Here is a 14,088-nt window from a genome sequence, read left to right as displayed (position 1 = left end):
TGGGCTGGATTTGGCCTGAGGTTCTGCACCCCTGATATATTCCATTGGTTTGAGTTGAACATGTGCTGGCAGCCTTTGGGAGTCGGAAGGCATGGCTTTGGTCGCTGTGTCTGTGATTCTGAATAACCCTTTTCCCCATCTCTCCCACCAGCTTTTTCCAGGCCCCGGAGCCTGCTGAGCACGCGGGAGAAGTTGGCCCAGCTCCGGAACAGGAGGAAGAGACCCCGGGATGACAAATTCGACGAGCTGGTGCGGGACATCCGGACGCATTTCCGGGAGCGGGAGAAGCTCTTCCAGGGCTTGTGGGAGGAGGAGAAAGCCCAGCGGGAGAAGGACAGGCAGCTCTGGACAGCCGAGATGGACTGGATCCGGCAGATGTGGGCCAGGAGCCAGAAGGAGAAGGAGGCGGTAGGAGAAGAGAAGGAGGCGAACGGCCCACGGCCTGTGAAGGAGGAGAACTGGAACAAAGACCTCTGCAAAGACGCCAAAGGGGAACCTCCTGAAGAAACCAGTGTTCCAGAGCCCCTTCCCTTAAAGGTTGCCTGTGCTAAGAGCAACCCATTGGGTCCCACCAATCTTCCCCAGCCTGGGTCCCTCAGAATGGCTTTGGCCTACAACTCCCATCAGCCCCAGCCAATATGGCCAATGGTCAACGATGATCAAGGCTCCCTAAATCCAGAGGGAACCAGGCCATCCGGCTCCCTCGTCAGAGAGACCCCCAAGTCTGGGTTTATTGTTTGTTTGTTTACTATCCTGCTTGTCTGCCAAAAAATGGCACTCAAAGCGACCAACAATAAGATCCAGATTAAAAAACAAAATCTTAATTAAAACATAAAATGAAAACAAATCAATTAAAAACACAACCATAAAATAAATTTATTTTTATTTATTTATTTGAAGTATTTTTTATGCCACTCCTCAGCCAAAAAGGCTTCCAGATTAGCTTACGTATAATCAATGGACCACAGTTCCTGCCCGTAGGTTTACAATCTAAAAATACACGACACACAAGGAAAGAGGGGGGGGGGGGGAGTACCAAACCAATTAAAAACCCCTTTAGCAACTGGCCAGCTTATATGCTGACCCTAGCCCCAGGGTTGGGGAACCTGTGGCCCTCCAGTTGTTGTTGGCTCCCAATTCCCATGTGCCCGAGCCAGCATGGTGAATATTTGGCTGATGGGAGTTGGAGTCCAAGGTCACGTGGGAGGTCATGGGCTCTCCAGCCTTGCTCAGCCCCTTTCCACTCTTCTTTTGGAGGACGTGGGTCCCTTTTCTTGGGGCCCCTGGAACCGGTCTCTTAAGATAGGCTGCTCCTTAAAGTGCTGTAGCCTTAAAACCCTTTATTGTTAACCATATCTAACCTTTAAAGGAGAGGAGGTGGAGATCCATTGATTATTGATGGTGGATTCTGGCCTTCCTTCTATATGTTATTTTGAAGCGACCATGTAAATCATAGCATAGTTGGTCTGTGTCTCCGGTACACAGAGGTGGGTAGGGCTGAAAGGTCCCGGCAAGCACACAATGACCAGGGAATGACTCGAGATAGGATGTTTGTGTGTTGTTCCCCACCCCACCTCACCCCACACGCAGACACAGACACACATGGCTGGAACATCCCAGGACTCCTTGGCTGGGTAAACAAAAGTTGTTGATTCAGACTAACACCCCCTGAATTTATGACCTCTGTGGCCTCCCTAAACCAGCTTCCCCATTAGCTGGCCCCCTCCAGATGCATTGGACTGCCAGCCCCCAGGCAGCATGCTGGCTGGGGATGATGGGACTTGCAGTCCAACACATCTGGAGGGGGCCAGCTAATGGGGAGGCTGCTCTAAGCAAATCTTAGCACACCTTTCCCCAGCCTGGTGTCCTCCAGACTATAACTTGTAGCATTCCTGACCATTGGCCATGCAGGCTGATGGGAATTCAAGTCCAACAGATCCAGAGGGCATCCTTTAATCAATTTAGGGCACGAGCCTGTGCATGTTTAGACAGAAAAAAGCCCTACAGCTCCCAGCATGCCCTAGCCAGCATGGCTGGCAGGGGTGTGCTGGGAATTTAGGACTTTTTCTGTCTAAACATGCATAGGATTGCACCCTAAATGGTGTTTTTTTTTACCTGATCAATCTGATTGACAAACCTGCATGTAACCTGCCCGTGGGCCACATTCGGCCATCAGCAGCCTGCACAGGTGCCCAAGCTGCCACTGCCAAGGCCCCCTGCAACTCCCCTTCACGTGTGCCATTCTCCTCGTGACAAATACACTCCCCACAGTCCAGCGAACAGTGGAGCAGCGGACTGGGGAGGAGTGTGATTGTGATGGGGTGCTGGAGTGAGGGGACCGTCCTCCCAGCATACCGTCCTCCCCCTGTAAATCACACTCCCCACAGGGTGCCAAACACTTTTTTGGCACCCTGTGTTCCGCAGGTCCAGGGGTGTGTGGTTGTGATGGGGAGGATGTTATACGGGAGGGGGGTTGGTAGCTCGCCCTTCCCTATACACACGTCTTCCCCGTGAATCTGAAGGAGAGAGAGAGAATGGGAGACAGGCTGTGGGGGTGGGGAGAGTAAGGGGGACGCTGGCTCTATCCTCCACCGTATGCTCCTTAGGATAAGAAGGTTGCCCACCCCTGGGTGAAGCACTGCGGCTTTAATAACAAAGCTAACTCTTTTTCATGTATGCTGCAAAGCCCTTGGCCTGTGGTTGAAGCCATGTTCTGCCAAGGCCTACCCTAGCTGCATTTAATAACTTCCCGAAAGAGGTTGTGTCGACCTAAACAGGTGACAAAACTCTATGTCGAGTGGCCCACTTGCAGCCCTCTCGATGTTTTGGCCTACAACTCCCATGATCCCTCACCATTCACTCTTTTGTCTAGACCTGATGGAAGCTGTAGGCCGAAACATCTCGAGGGCCGCAAGTGATCTTGTGGCCACCCCTCAGGACTGTGCTGCTTGATGGTTCAGTGTACCGCATTCTACACAGGGAGTTGTGAGTTTTGATCCTGCCCTTCAAGGCAGTGTCTGTGGTTTAATATTTGAGGCATGTGCTTTGTACAAGTAAGGTGCTAGATTCAGACCCTGGCGTTTCCAGTTAGAAGATTTCCAACTGTACCCGAGAGTCCTGCTGTTTCCCCTTTGTGTCTTGTGTAGAGCGCTTACTGATCCAGACCAGTGGATAATGCATGACGTGTGCAGCTGCCGTACTGCAAGTCAGTCCATTGGTCTACCTAGAACAGGTGGGCCTCATGCGGCCCTTGGCTGGAGTTCACAGGCCCTTCCTCCGCGTGCAGTCAGTTCAGACCTCTGATGAAGGCAATCTGTCCTTTTCCAGGCAGGCCGCTGGCTGGGAAGGAAGGTAGAGAGAGGGGAAAAGGGAGAGGCAGAAAGAGAAAAGGGGTGACCCACTTTTGGCTCTTTCTCAGCTCACTGCTGGCTTCAGCCCCACTCACCGCTGGCATGCAGCCCCCGACAGATTACCCACAAGGGAATGTGGCCCTTGGCAGAGAAAAGGCTGCCCTCCCCTGAGCTAGAATAATAGAGTGGGAAAGGACCTCAAGAATCATGCAATTGAACCTGTGCCATTGCAGGAAATGTTTGCTACCATTCTGTCTGCTCTGATTGGCAGCTGCTTTCCAAGGACTCACTTGGGATCTTTCCAGTGGGAGGCTCCAGGAACTGGCCTTGGCTCTTGTCTGTTCAGAAGGGGGAATCCAGCCAGAGTACCCGGAGAAGCACATTGCACCTTTTTGTTGTTGTTTTTGGAGATGAGGAAGCCGCCACAAGCTGGTTCTTGATCTTGGCCTCTTTTTTTCTTGGAAGGATTTGGCATGGCTCAACTAGTGTGATCGATGCCAAGAGGCAAGTGGTCATCGGGATTTGCCACTTCCCGCCTTTCCAGGCTATGGCAAGTTAGGTGCTCGTTGTGTGTGGGAGCATTCGCAAGACCAGTTCACCAATGCCCAAAGCTAAATTTGGGTGGCTGGCTGGCTGGCTTAAAGTATGAATTGTGCCTAATTTTATTTTAGAGGTGAAAATATGTCATCTAGATCAGGGGTGGGGAAGTTCGGACCCTCTAAGATGTTGGATTCCAAGCCCCATCAGCCCCAGCCAGCATGGCTAATGGTCAGGAATGATGGGAGTTGCAGTCCAACAACTTTCACCCCTAAAATAATTAGACACTATTCATACTTCAAAAAACGAAAACAAATTTAGATCTAGATTCTAGATTCTCCCTCTGTCTCCCAGAGAATGAAGAGGATTTTGGATGATGTCCAGTTGTACCTTCATTGCTCTCTTCTCTCACCCATTTCCCTCTTTCTTTTCAGTCTTGGCTGGAATCTCATGGCCGTAGCTTTGGGCATTTCGTAGATGGGAAGTGGCTGAAACCAGATGGCAGAGAGACCTGGGCCACCAAGAATCCCACTACAGGTAGAGAAAGACAAGAAGAGAAAGATTGCATATATTCTACAGTTCTGTGATATCTCTACGTATGCTCAGAGTTTGACACAGGGCACAAAAGTGAGCGTTCTTCAGAGCCTTGGATTTAATTTTTTTTTTAACCAAGTTTGTAGTCCTTATGATTGTGAAACTAGCTTGAAAACTCAGGAGCAATGCATCTAGGTAAACAAAAGGAGGACTACTTAGGACATCGAATTATCAGGAGTAGAAATGTGAAGACCTGGGGAAAAAACGGGAGGTCAGCACATTTTTTTTTAAAGAAAATCTACCCCCCCCCCCAAATGAAGCTAGTGCCCCACTATTGGGACTAAAGAAAGCCTTGCAGATCTACTGCAAATCGCCCAGAGTTCTACTGGTAGATCTGGATCTACCTTCTGTCCGCTCCTGGAACAGATGATGTCAAATAGCAGAACTGTTCCATATTTGATTGATTCTATGTAATTTATTTTGATTGCAAAATTTGGCTATTCCTCGCATAGAGTTTGGGTTATTTGGGGCAGAAAACATAGGGATGTCCAGGTGGTCTGTCTGGAATTCTGTGAGTGTATGGTTGTTGTTTTTTAAAAGATTCATAGAATAGTAGGGTTGGAAGTGGCCTACAAGGCCATCGAGTCCAACCCCCTGCTCAATGCAGGAATCCAAGTCAGAGCATCCCTGACAGATAGCTGTCCAGCCTCGTCTTGAACACCTCCAGTGTGGGAGAGCCCACCACCTCCCTAGGTAATTGGTTCCATTGTCGTATTGCTCTAACAGGAAGTTTTTCCTGATGTTCAGCCAGAATCTGGCTTCCTGTCACTTGAGCCCATTATTCCATGTCCTGCGCTCTGGGATGATCGAGAAGAGATCCTGGCCTCCCTCTCTGTGACAACCTTTCAAGGACTTGAAGAGCACTATCGTATCTCCCCTCAGTCTTCTCTTCTCAAGGCTCAACATGCCCAGTTCTTTCAGTCTCTCTTCATAGGGCTTTGTTTCCAGTCCCCTGATCATCTTTATTGCCCTCCTCTGAACCCTCTCCAGTTTGTCTGCATCCTTCTTAAAATGTGGTGCCCAGAACTGGACACAGTACTCCAGATGAGGCCTAAGCAGTGCTGAGTAGAGGGGAACTAGTACTTCCCGGGATTTGGAAGCGATGCTTCTATGAATGCAGCCCAAAATAGCATTTGCCTTTTTTGCAGCCACATCACACGGTTGGCTCATATTCCGCTTGTGATCTACAACAGTTCCAAGATCCTTCTCGCTTGTCGTGTTGTTGAGCCACGTATCCCCCATCTTGTAACTGTGCATTTGGTTTCTTTTTCCTAGGTGAGAACTTGGCATTTATCCCTATTAAATGTCATTCTATTGTTTTCTGCCCAGCGCTCCAGTCTATCAAGATCACTTTGAATTTTGTTTCTGTCTTCCAACGTATTAGCTATCCCGCCCAGTTTTGTGTCATCTGCAAATGTGATCAGCATTCCCTGCACCTCCTCCTCCAAGTCATTAATAAAAATGTTGAAGAGCACTGGACCCAGAACTGAGCCCTGCGGTGCCCCACTCGTTACCTCTCCCCAGTTTGAGAAGTTCCCATTGATAAGCATTCTTTGAGTCCGACTGTGTAGCCAAGTGTGGATCCACCGGATCATTGTTTCATCTAGCCTACTTTGAGCTAGTTTGATTAAGCTATTTGTACACACTTTGTCTAAGTACATTTGCACATTTTGGTTTGGAATGGTTTGTTCCAGTTGCTTTGTCATGGGCTGGGCAGGAAAGGTTGGGACATGCATGATATTATGGGGCTACTCTTGGAAGTAAGCTGAAGTGGAATGGGCTGCTTTGTGTGACTATTGATATTCCTGAGATGCAGTTCTGCTCAGAGGTCTTTTGGTTTCCAAGCCCTTAACAGGAAATTGAGGTTACTGTTTCTGCTTTCTCCAAAATCATGAGGACTAGATTCCTTTAAAAAAAAAAAAACAGACACGTTTTTCAGAATACCGTTGCAGTGAGCAGATCCTTAATTTAGAAGGATCTGCATCCTTCATTTCATCTTGTGCTGGTTTCACAGATTTTACAGATTTGCTGTAAAACAAACCCTGAAACAAAAAAAGCCTCAACCTCTTCCTTTCTCCCCCACTCCTCAGGGGAGCTGCTGGCCACCACCCTCCAGGGCAGCGGAGAAGATGTGAACGCAGCTGTTGAGGCTGCCACGAAAGCCTTTGGAATGTGGAGCCAACTCCCTGGCCACGTTCGAGCCCGACACTTGTACAAGTATGTGGCAGCCACAACAAGCCAATCTTGCGAACGCATGAGAGTTTCTCCCAGAGCTCTGGTGGCTCTGGAACTGTTGTCACGTCTACCTCGGGGCTAAACAACACAATACGTTACGTACTTAGTGCAGGCCTACGGGCCTCATCGAGCATACAGATGTTCTACAAATGGCTATAGCGCCTCCTTGGGTTCCTCCAGCGAGACATCTCCACTGTTACCTCAGAGCGGAAATAACAGTCTGGATTTCCCTGCATGCTACTCTCCTCCCAATTGGGGCATGGAGGAGTCCCCCATGGGACCACTGCACGTAGGTTGGCGGGGGGATTAAACCTTCCCTTCCCAGCTATTTGTTTTCCTAAATTTAGCTCCCTCCCCCATGCATGGGGGTTAAAGAAAGTGCGGGGGACCTCCATTGGTGCCGATGGAGTTTTTTCTTTCTATTTTTAACCCCCATGTGGGGTAGGGGGTGAATTTACAAAAATAAGCAGCTGGGAGGGAAGGTTTAAACCTCCCCTACGCACATGCGGTGGTGCCAGTCTGGATTGGGGCCCCGTGTAGTTGTAACTGAAAAAGAAAGGGAGGCAAAGCCGCACAGGGTGTGTTTAACGTATCGTGTAGTTTAGTCTGTGATGGGCTTATTATTTTACTTACAAAGAGCCTGATGATTCATCTTGACATTGTGGATTTGGCTTAAGGATAACTCTTTCTCCTCAAGGGATCTCTGGGAACTCGAGTTTGGGGCAGGGCGGAAGACTTAGGGATCCCCAACAGAATTCTCATTGAAGGGCCTTTCCCAGGAATCTTTGAGGGGAGCTGTAGCAATCAAACTGGTGTAAAACAGCTGGGGTGGGCAACTGTGGGGAGCCTGGGGGCCATTTCCATCCCCTCCCCAGCCCACATTCCCGCTGCCCCGCAAAATTCCACAGGGTGATGGTGGTGTCCGCAAAAAAATCGCCCCTTCTGCACAGTGGTAAATAGGTTGAATTTAGCTTGTTCTCAAGCTAAACGTAACTACTTACCACTCAGGAGTGGTAAATGGATGATTTAGGGCCCAGTCCTATGCACTTTTAGACAGAAAAAAGCCCTACACCTCCCATGTTTTTCTGTCTAAACGTGCATAGGACTGGCCTCCATTTTATTTTTTGCCACTGCTTCTGTGAATTCTGGTGGTGTGTTGGGGGCTACCTGCAGCCTACAGCTCATGTGTTGCCCACCCCGTGATATAGTTTAGATGAGCCCAGCTGGGAGTTGTAGTCCCAACACATCTGGAGGGCGCCAGTTTCGGAGAGCTGGTCTAGCTGTACCCGGAAGTGACCGTTTGCTCTCTAAGGCACCGCTTCTTCTAAATCGGGAGAACGGATGGGGAAACACGCAGCCATTTTCAGGGCATTTGGCTCCTTGCTTGGCCTGACGATGACTGACTCAAGGCTGTCTCCCCCTCTTCTCCCCCCCCCCCCCAGTGTGGCCAGGACCCTTCAGAAACACCAGCGGCTTCTTGGCCTTCTGGAGAGCCTCGACAGCGGGAAGCTCATCCGGGAAGCCCGAGATACAGACCTGCCTCTTGTCGTCCGGCATTTCTACCATCACGCCGGCTGGGCCCAGCTGATGGAGGTGGAGATGAAGGGCTGGAAGCCCCTCGGTGAGTTGCTGGGGCAGCAGTCATAGCACAAGAACTGGAGCCCTGCAGCCTTTCCGCATAAGGTTGTGCTGCCGTCTGCCCCTGCGTGTTGGGGAGAATGCTATCACAGCACCAGAGGAAAGGGGCATCTTGCCCTAGTAAGAGCCGAACGTCTCCAAACTTAAGGACTCGTGACTTGCATGGTGCATCTTACGTGTGCACTGGGAGATGTTGTATCTTCCTCTGTCAAAGTCTCATCCTTTTGGGGAGCGGGGAAGCACCAGTGACTCTGGCCAGTGGCTGCTTTGGGGCACGGGCGGGGGTGGAGTCCAGTCTTTGCTCCCACTGCTGCACTCTCCCACCGCATGTTCTGGGAGCTGGAGCTGGGAGCTGGAACCTTGCTTCCCCATGGGATATAAACCTTCTAGAAATTATGGTGGCTTTGCTTTGGGGTGGGTTTTTTTTGCCCTTTATGTGGAATAGCACACCATGGAGTTGACGTCTTGGACCCTAGATTCACTTCGCTCACAGCGGGCCCCCAAAGAGAGGCCCCCTTCAGGGCTTGATCCTTTTGGAATGGAGGAAACCCCGGCCTCGTCTCCTGCACACTCCCTGCCCTAACTCATGAGCCCTCGCTTGCTTCTTCGTAAACCCAGGCATCCTGGCTTCCTGCCCCTTTCTGTTAAATGCTCAAGAGCAGCCTTTCCCACCGTAGCACCCTCCAGATGTGTTGGCTCACAACTCCCAGCATCTAGTCCAGCACATCTGGAGGGCACCAGGTAGGGGAACACTGTTGTAGAGCAGGGATCAGAAACCTGATGCCCTCCAGATGTATTGGACTATAGCTCCCATAAGGCCCAGCCATCATGGCCTGTGGTCAGGGATTGTGGGCATTGTAGTCCAACACATCTGGAGGGTGCCAGGTTGAGGAAGGCTGGCCTAGTCCTGATACTTCTAGAATCTGGAGAATTTCTGGTCAAACCTGAGCCTCTCCCCCATTAGGTGTGGTTGCTGCTCTCCTCCCTCGGAGGTTCCCTTTGCTGACTCTGACCTGGAAGGTGTGCCCAGCGCTGGCCATGGGTATGTACAGTTGGGGAGCTGTCTCCACTCATCCAGCAAGTGCCATGAGAGTCAGGGTGGTGTAGTGGTTAGGGTGCCGGACTCAGACCTGGGAGGCCCAGGTTCAAATCCCCACTCAGCCAATGGGGTGGTGAGGGCCAGGGAGGCAAAAGATCTTGGGTACCACCTTGAGCTACTTGAAAGACAGGTGGGAGATGAATGTAGTAAATAACAAAGACATACTTTAAAGCAGCGATGGGGAACCTCAGGCCCCTGAGCAGGGTACAGCCCGCAAAAGGTTCCCATCTGGCCCTTGCCCTTATCACTGATCAGAGATCATTTCAGCATGGTAGAGCAGGGGGTAGTATTTTCTGGAAGTCACTGCTGGGGAGGGAAGGGTTAACCTTCCCCTCCCAACCCTGTGATCCACACACACACCCAAATCATCCCTTCCCTCCTGCACCCAGGCTTTTAAAAAGCCTGCACTGCCCCCAATGGAAGCTTTTGAAAAAGCCTGCATTGCAGTATGGGAGAGGTGATGTGAGAGTGAGCGTGGTCATGAATGCGCGCGCGCGCGTGTGTGTAGACGGACATGAGAGTGAATGGGGTCTGGGCAATCACACTGGGGCGTCAGGCCAGCAGTGGGGGCCCCCCGCATACTTTGGGGGAATGGCCCCCAATGTGCTAGCCCAGAACCAGTTCAGTCCTCAGACTGAAAAGGTTTCCCCACCCATTTTAAAGGAACTAGCCCGGGAGGTAATTGCAGGGCCAGTGTATGCTATATATATTTTTAAAAGCCTCACAAAATTCTGCTATTTAGTGGGAATTAAGAATCTAAGAATTACCCTGCCAGGTCAGACCTAAGGTATAATTCATCACATATTAATTGGAAGCATCTCTACCCTCCTCTTCAGCCAGAAAAGGCTCCCAGGGTGGTGCGCTAAGGTCAGTCGCGAGGCCTTGAGCCGGAGGGGCAGCGCCAATCTCAAAGGCACAGGACAAAAGGGATTGGGAGGGAGGAGGTACATCCAGTACAGCAACCTCGCCCTGCCTAGCGCCTGCCAGATGCATTGGATGACAGTTCCCATCATCCCCAGCCAGCAGAGCAGGGAATGATGGGTTGTAGTCCAAATCCTGAGGGCGCCAGGTTGTGGAAGGCTGCTATATAGCCACATGATGTGGCAGAGAAGAGTATCGGAATGGAGGTTTCCACTGATTTCTGCCCAACTCTCTTCTCTTCCCTCACCCCTGCCCTGCCCCCATTTGCCTTGCCAAATAGGAAACACGGTGGTCTTAAAACCAGCCAGCTCTACCCGGCTTGCAGCTCTCCTCCTGGCCGAGGCCTGTGCCCAGGCAGGGCTACCTCCTGGGGTCCTCAACGTCGTCACAGGCGATCAGGGGCTGGGCGAGGCCTTGGCTGCCCATCCAGACGTCGACAGAGTGGCTTTTGCTGGCTCGACTGAGGTAAATGCCTTTCTCCCTTCAAGCGGGGTGGGAAGACAGACCCAACTTTTGTCCGCCCTGATATCTGAGAGAGTGCCTTCTCCCTTACCAGCCTGCTCAGTCACTGAGGTCATCCGACGAGGCACTCCTGTTTGTTCTGCCTGGACCTGTGGTCCGTTTGGAGTCCACTCAGAGGTGTACTGGCTCCCTCTCTGTGGAACTCCCAGCCTCTTGATGTCAAGCAGGCACCGACGCTGTTTCATTTTCAGCTATTTTTGTTTAAACAAGCCTTCCCTGACAACCATCCCTGATTTTATTAGCATAATCTGATTCTACGTATTTTAGTTCTGTATTTTGATTCTTTTTCTCTCTGTATTGCTCACCACTCAGGAATCTCATCAGAAATAAAGCAGTCTATAATTCCTGTAAACAAATAATAATGCTGGGACATGCTGATGGGCCTTAAGGCCAGCATGTGCTTTGTATAGCACCAAGCGAGTGTCCAAAGGGCTCTGTCTTCCCTTCTTATATGCGGGGGGGGGGGGGGTGCGCCCCACGGTGTCAGTGCTGGGCATGGATCTTCACCACCTCTGTCTGTGCATAGAAACACTAGCACAGCCTTCTCCAACCTGGTGTCCTCCAGGTGTTTCAACTCCCATCAGCCCCAGCCAGTGGTCAAGAATCCTGGGAGTTGTAGTCTCAAACATCTGGAGGACACAAGTTCGGGGAAGGCTGCAGTAGGAGAAAGTTCACTTTGTTTGGGTTCCTCTTCCTGTGGGTGGAGCTAATTGGGTGTTTCAGCCTTCTGGCTGGAGCTTCAGATACTATCACTGTTTCTTCCCTTGGTAGTGGGCGGAGTTTTTGCAGGCGAACCTCAAATTCCCCCAGCCCCAAGCTCTCATAGTTTCCCCCCTTTGTCTTCATAGTGCCCCACTTTCTGGGAACACTGTGTGTGTGGGGGGGTCTTTGGAGGGTTTTCAACCTTCTTTACTTAATCCAGGCTTGAGTGTCATGTTCAGCTCCCCAGTTCCATCCATAACCAGCGGTTTTGGCTTAGAGATTTTTTACACAGCTTGTATGTTTGGGGAGCTGTGTGCTTCTGCCTAAGTCTGCCCCATCCTGAACAATGTCGTTGCCACAGGCGGGCCGCAGCCTGCGCCGTGCCACAGCCGGGACCGGCAAGAAGCTTTCTCTCCAGCTCGGAGGCAAGTCTCCCTTCGTCGTCTTTGACTCGGCTGACCTGGATAGTGCCGTCGATGGGCTTGTCGATGCCATCTGGCTGAATCGGGGGCAGGTATGTTTGACCAGGAATGCATAGGATGGGAGTGGATAGGGTGAGGATGTATTGGCCAGAGAAGGAATGGCATCTTTCCCATCCACCCCGCTCCTCCAAATCTTCAATAGGGTTAGCAACTGGCAGCCTGTGGGCCAGGTGCAGCCCCAAAATTTTATCTGGTCTCTGGGCAGTCCTTCCAAATCTTAACTCATGGTGCAGTGCAGCGGTGCACAGCCAGCAGGCCAAGTGCGGCCCTTGGCTGCTCCCACTGTGACCCACGGAGCCGTGGCCAGAGATCAGAGATACAGGCAGGGTTTCTCTTGCTAGCACTAACATACCTCTGATCAGAGACTGGAGTTAAGGGGAGGTTTCCTCTAGCAAGGGAAACTTTTCCCTTATCTTTGATCAGAGATAAGGGGATTTCCTTTGCTCGCACTAGCACTGGCAAAGGGAAACCCCGGCTGGCAAGGGTGGTCTGTGTGTGTGTAGGGAGGGAGTAGCATGTATGTAGGGAGAAGGGGGGGGTGCGTGTGCATGTAAGAGTGTGCACTGTGTATGCACACAGTGTGAAGCCCCCCAACCTCCCCTCCGGAGGTTGCACCGGAGACAGCCCTTGGGGCCAAAAAGGTTGTGCACCCCTGATGTAGTTGAAAGCTTGTTCAGTTTTATTTTTCACTCATGTGGAAGAGGGGAATAGTTCTCAAAAGTTGTAAGGTGGAGAGAGATTCCATGCTAGGCATGCGAGACATAAAAAGGGATGTTACATGGATGCCTCAGGGAAGCCTGAGTCCATGTGTGCTCCGTAACTGTCAAGCCCTTTAACGGCAGAGAGTGCCAACTTTATTAGAGATTCTAACTGCTTGTAAGGGCGTCGTTTTGCACGTGGGGCAAAAATGTACTTCTGATTAGGGCTGCAATGCAACCTTTAAAAATTCTCAAGTAGCTTTCCTTCTAGTTGATTTCCGTGTATTAATCTATTGATTTTACATTTGCAAGTAATACATTCCCATATAATACATTGTTCTGTTGTTTATACTCCAAGCAACCTTCTAAAATATCTTGGTGCTATTTTGGTCCTCCTACAGTTGCAACTCGTTTCCATAAAGTTATCTCCTGCTTATGTGACCCTTCGGGTTTCGTTATCACCTTGGCAGCCTCAGGAGTCCAAGCAAAAACTGTTTTAGGGCCAGCAGTTAACTGCCGTAATGAGACTTTCAGTCTGACAAATTCATTGATATATCTGGTAATGGTGCTGCTCATGGTTTCATAAACTTTAATTTCTAGGCGTCTATTTTCTAATCTGTATTTCTAAAGCTTGTATTTCTAAAATAGTCTTTTATTTCTTGGAAAGTTGCAATAACCTTTGGCTGAAAGCAGTTAAAGCTTCCTTGGACTGGAATTTGATTTTTAAACCCTTCCCCAACTTAGCATCCTCCAGATGTGTTGGATGGCAACTGCAGTTGGACTGCATAGCCAATTGATTTGATTTGATATATTAGATTTATTAGCCGCCCATCTGGCTGGCTACCTGGACACTCTAGGCAGCTTACAATACGAATAACACAAAATACAATATAATCAACTGAACAAAACAACATTGCTGTAAAAAAAAAACCCAACCCACCCCAAATACCCAACTGAACACCCAGGTTTACAAAGCCCTTTGGAAGCTCATCAAAGAAGGGGCATGGCGGAGGTCACTAGGGAGGGAATTCCACGGAGTGGGGGCCACCACAGAAAAGGCCCTCTCCCTAATCCTCAGCAGCCTAGCTGTCCTGGCTGATGGGACAGACAGAAGGCCTTCCGAGGCCGATCTCGTTAAGCAGCGCCCCTGGCATCGCTGGAGGCACTCCTTGAGATAGACTGGGCTGGACCCATATAGGGTTTTAAGGGTCAATATCAACACCTTGAATTGGGCCCAGAAAACAACTGGTAACCAGTGCAACTCCTTCAGCGCTGGAGTGATGTGATCTCACTGATGGCTGCCTTTAATC

The 14,088-nt window shown here is 50.4% G+C and overlaps 1 protein-coding gene across 1 annotated transcript in view; it reads left to right on the top strand.

Annotated features, from left to right (window-relative positions):
- The window catches only part of ALDH16A1 (aldehyde dehydrogenase 16 family member A1), a 62,122-nt gene that overhangs the window by 3,971 nt on the left and 44,063 nt on the right, over positions 1 to 14,088 (top strand). The window contains exons 2-8 of the mRNA XM_084805467.1: positions 152 to 537; positions 4,322 to 4,424; positions 6,572 to 6,698; positions 8,159 to 8,337; positions 9,319 to 9,396; positions 10,655 to 10,839; positions 11,960 to 12,112. Of these exons, the coding sequence (XP_084661593.1) occupies positions 152 to 537; positions 4,322 to 4,424; positions 6,572 to 6,698; positions 8,159 to 8,337; positions 9,319 to 9,396; positions 10,655 to 10,839; positions 11,960 to 12,112 (1,211 nt within the window). The remainder of the gene's footprint in view (positions 1 to 151; positions 538 to 4,321; positions 4,425 to 6,571; positions 6,699 to 8,158; positions 8,338 to 9,318; positions 9,397 to 10,654; positions 10,840 to 11,959; positions 12,113 to 14,088) is intronic.

This window comes from Heloderma suspectum, chromosome 6 (assembly GCF_057233095.1).
Source record: "Heloderma suspectum isolate Gila_16-S chromosome 6, 16-S_ref, whole genome shotgun sequence".
Taxonomy (NCBI): domain Eukaryota; kingdom Metazoa; phylum Chordata; class Lepidosauria; order Squamata; family Helodermatidae; genus Heloderma; species Heloderma suspectum.
The sequence above is the reverse complement of the archived record's forward strand: the minus strand, read 5'-3'. Positions and strand labels throughout refer to the sequence as shown.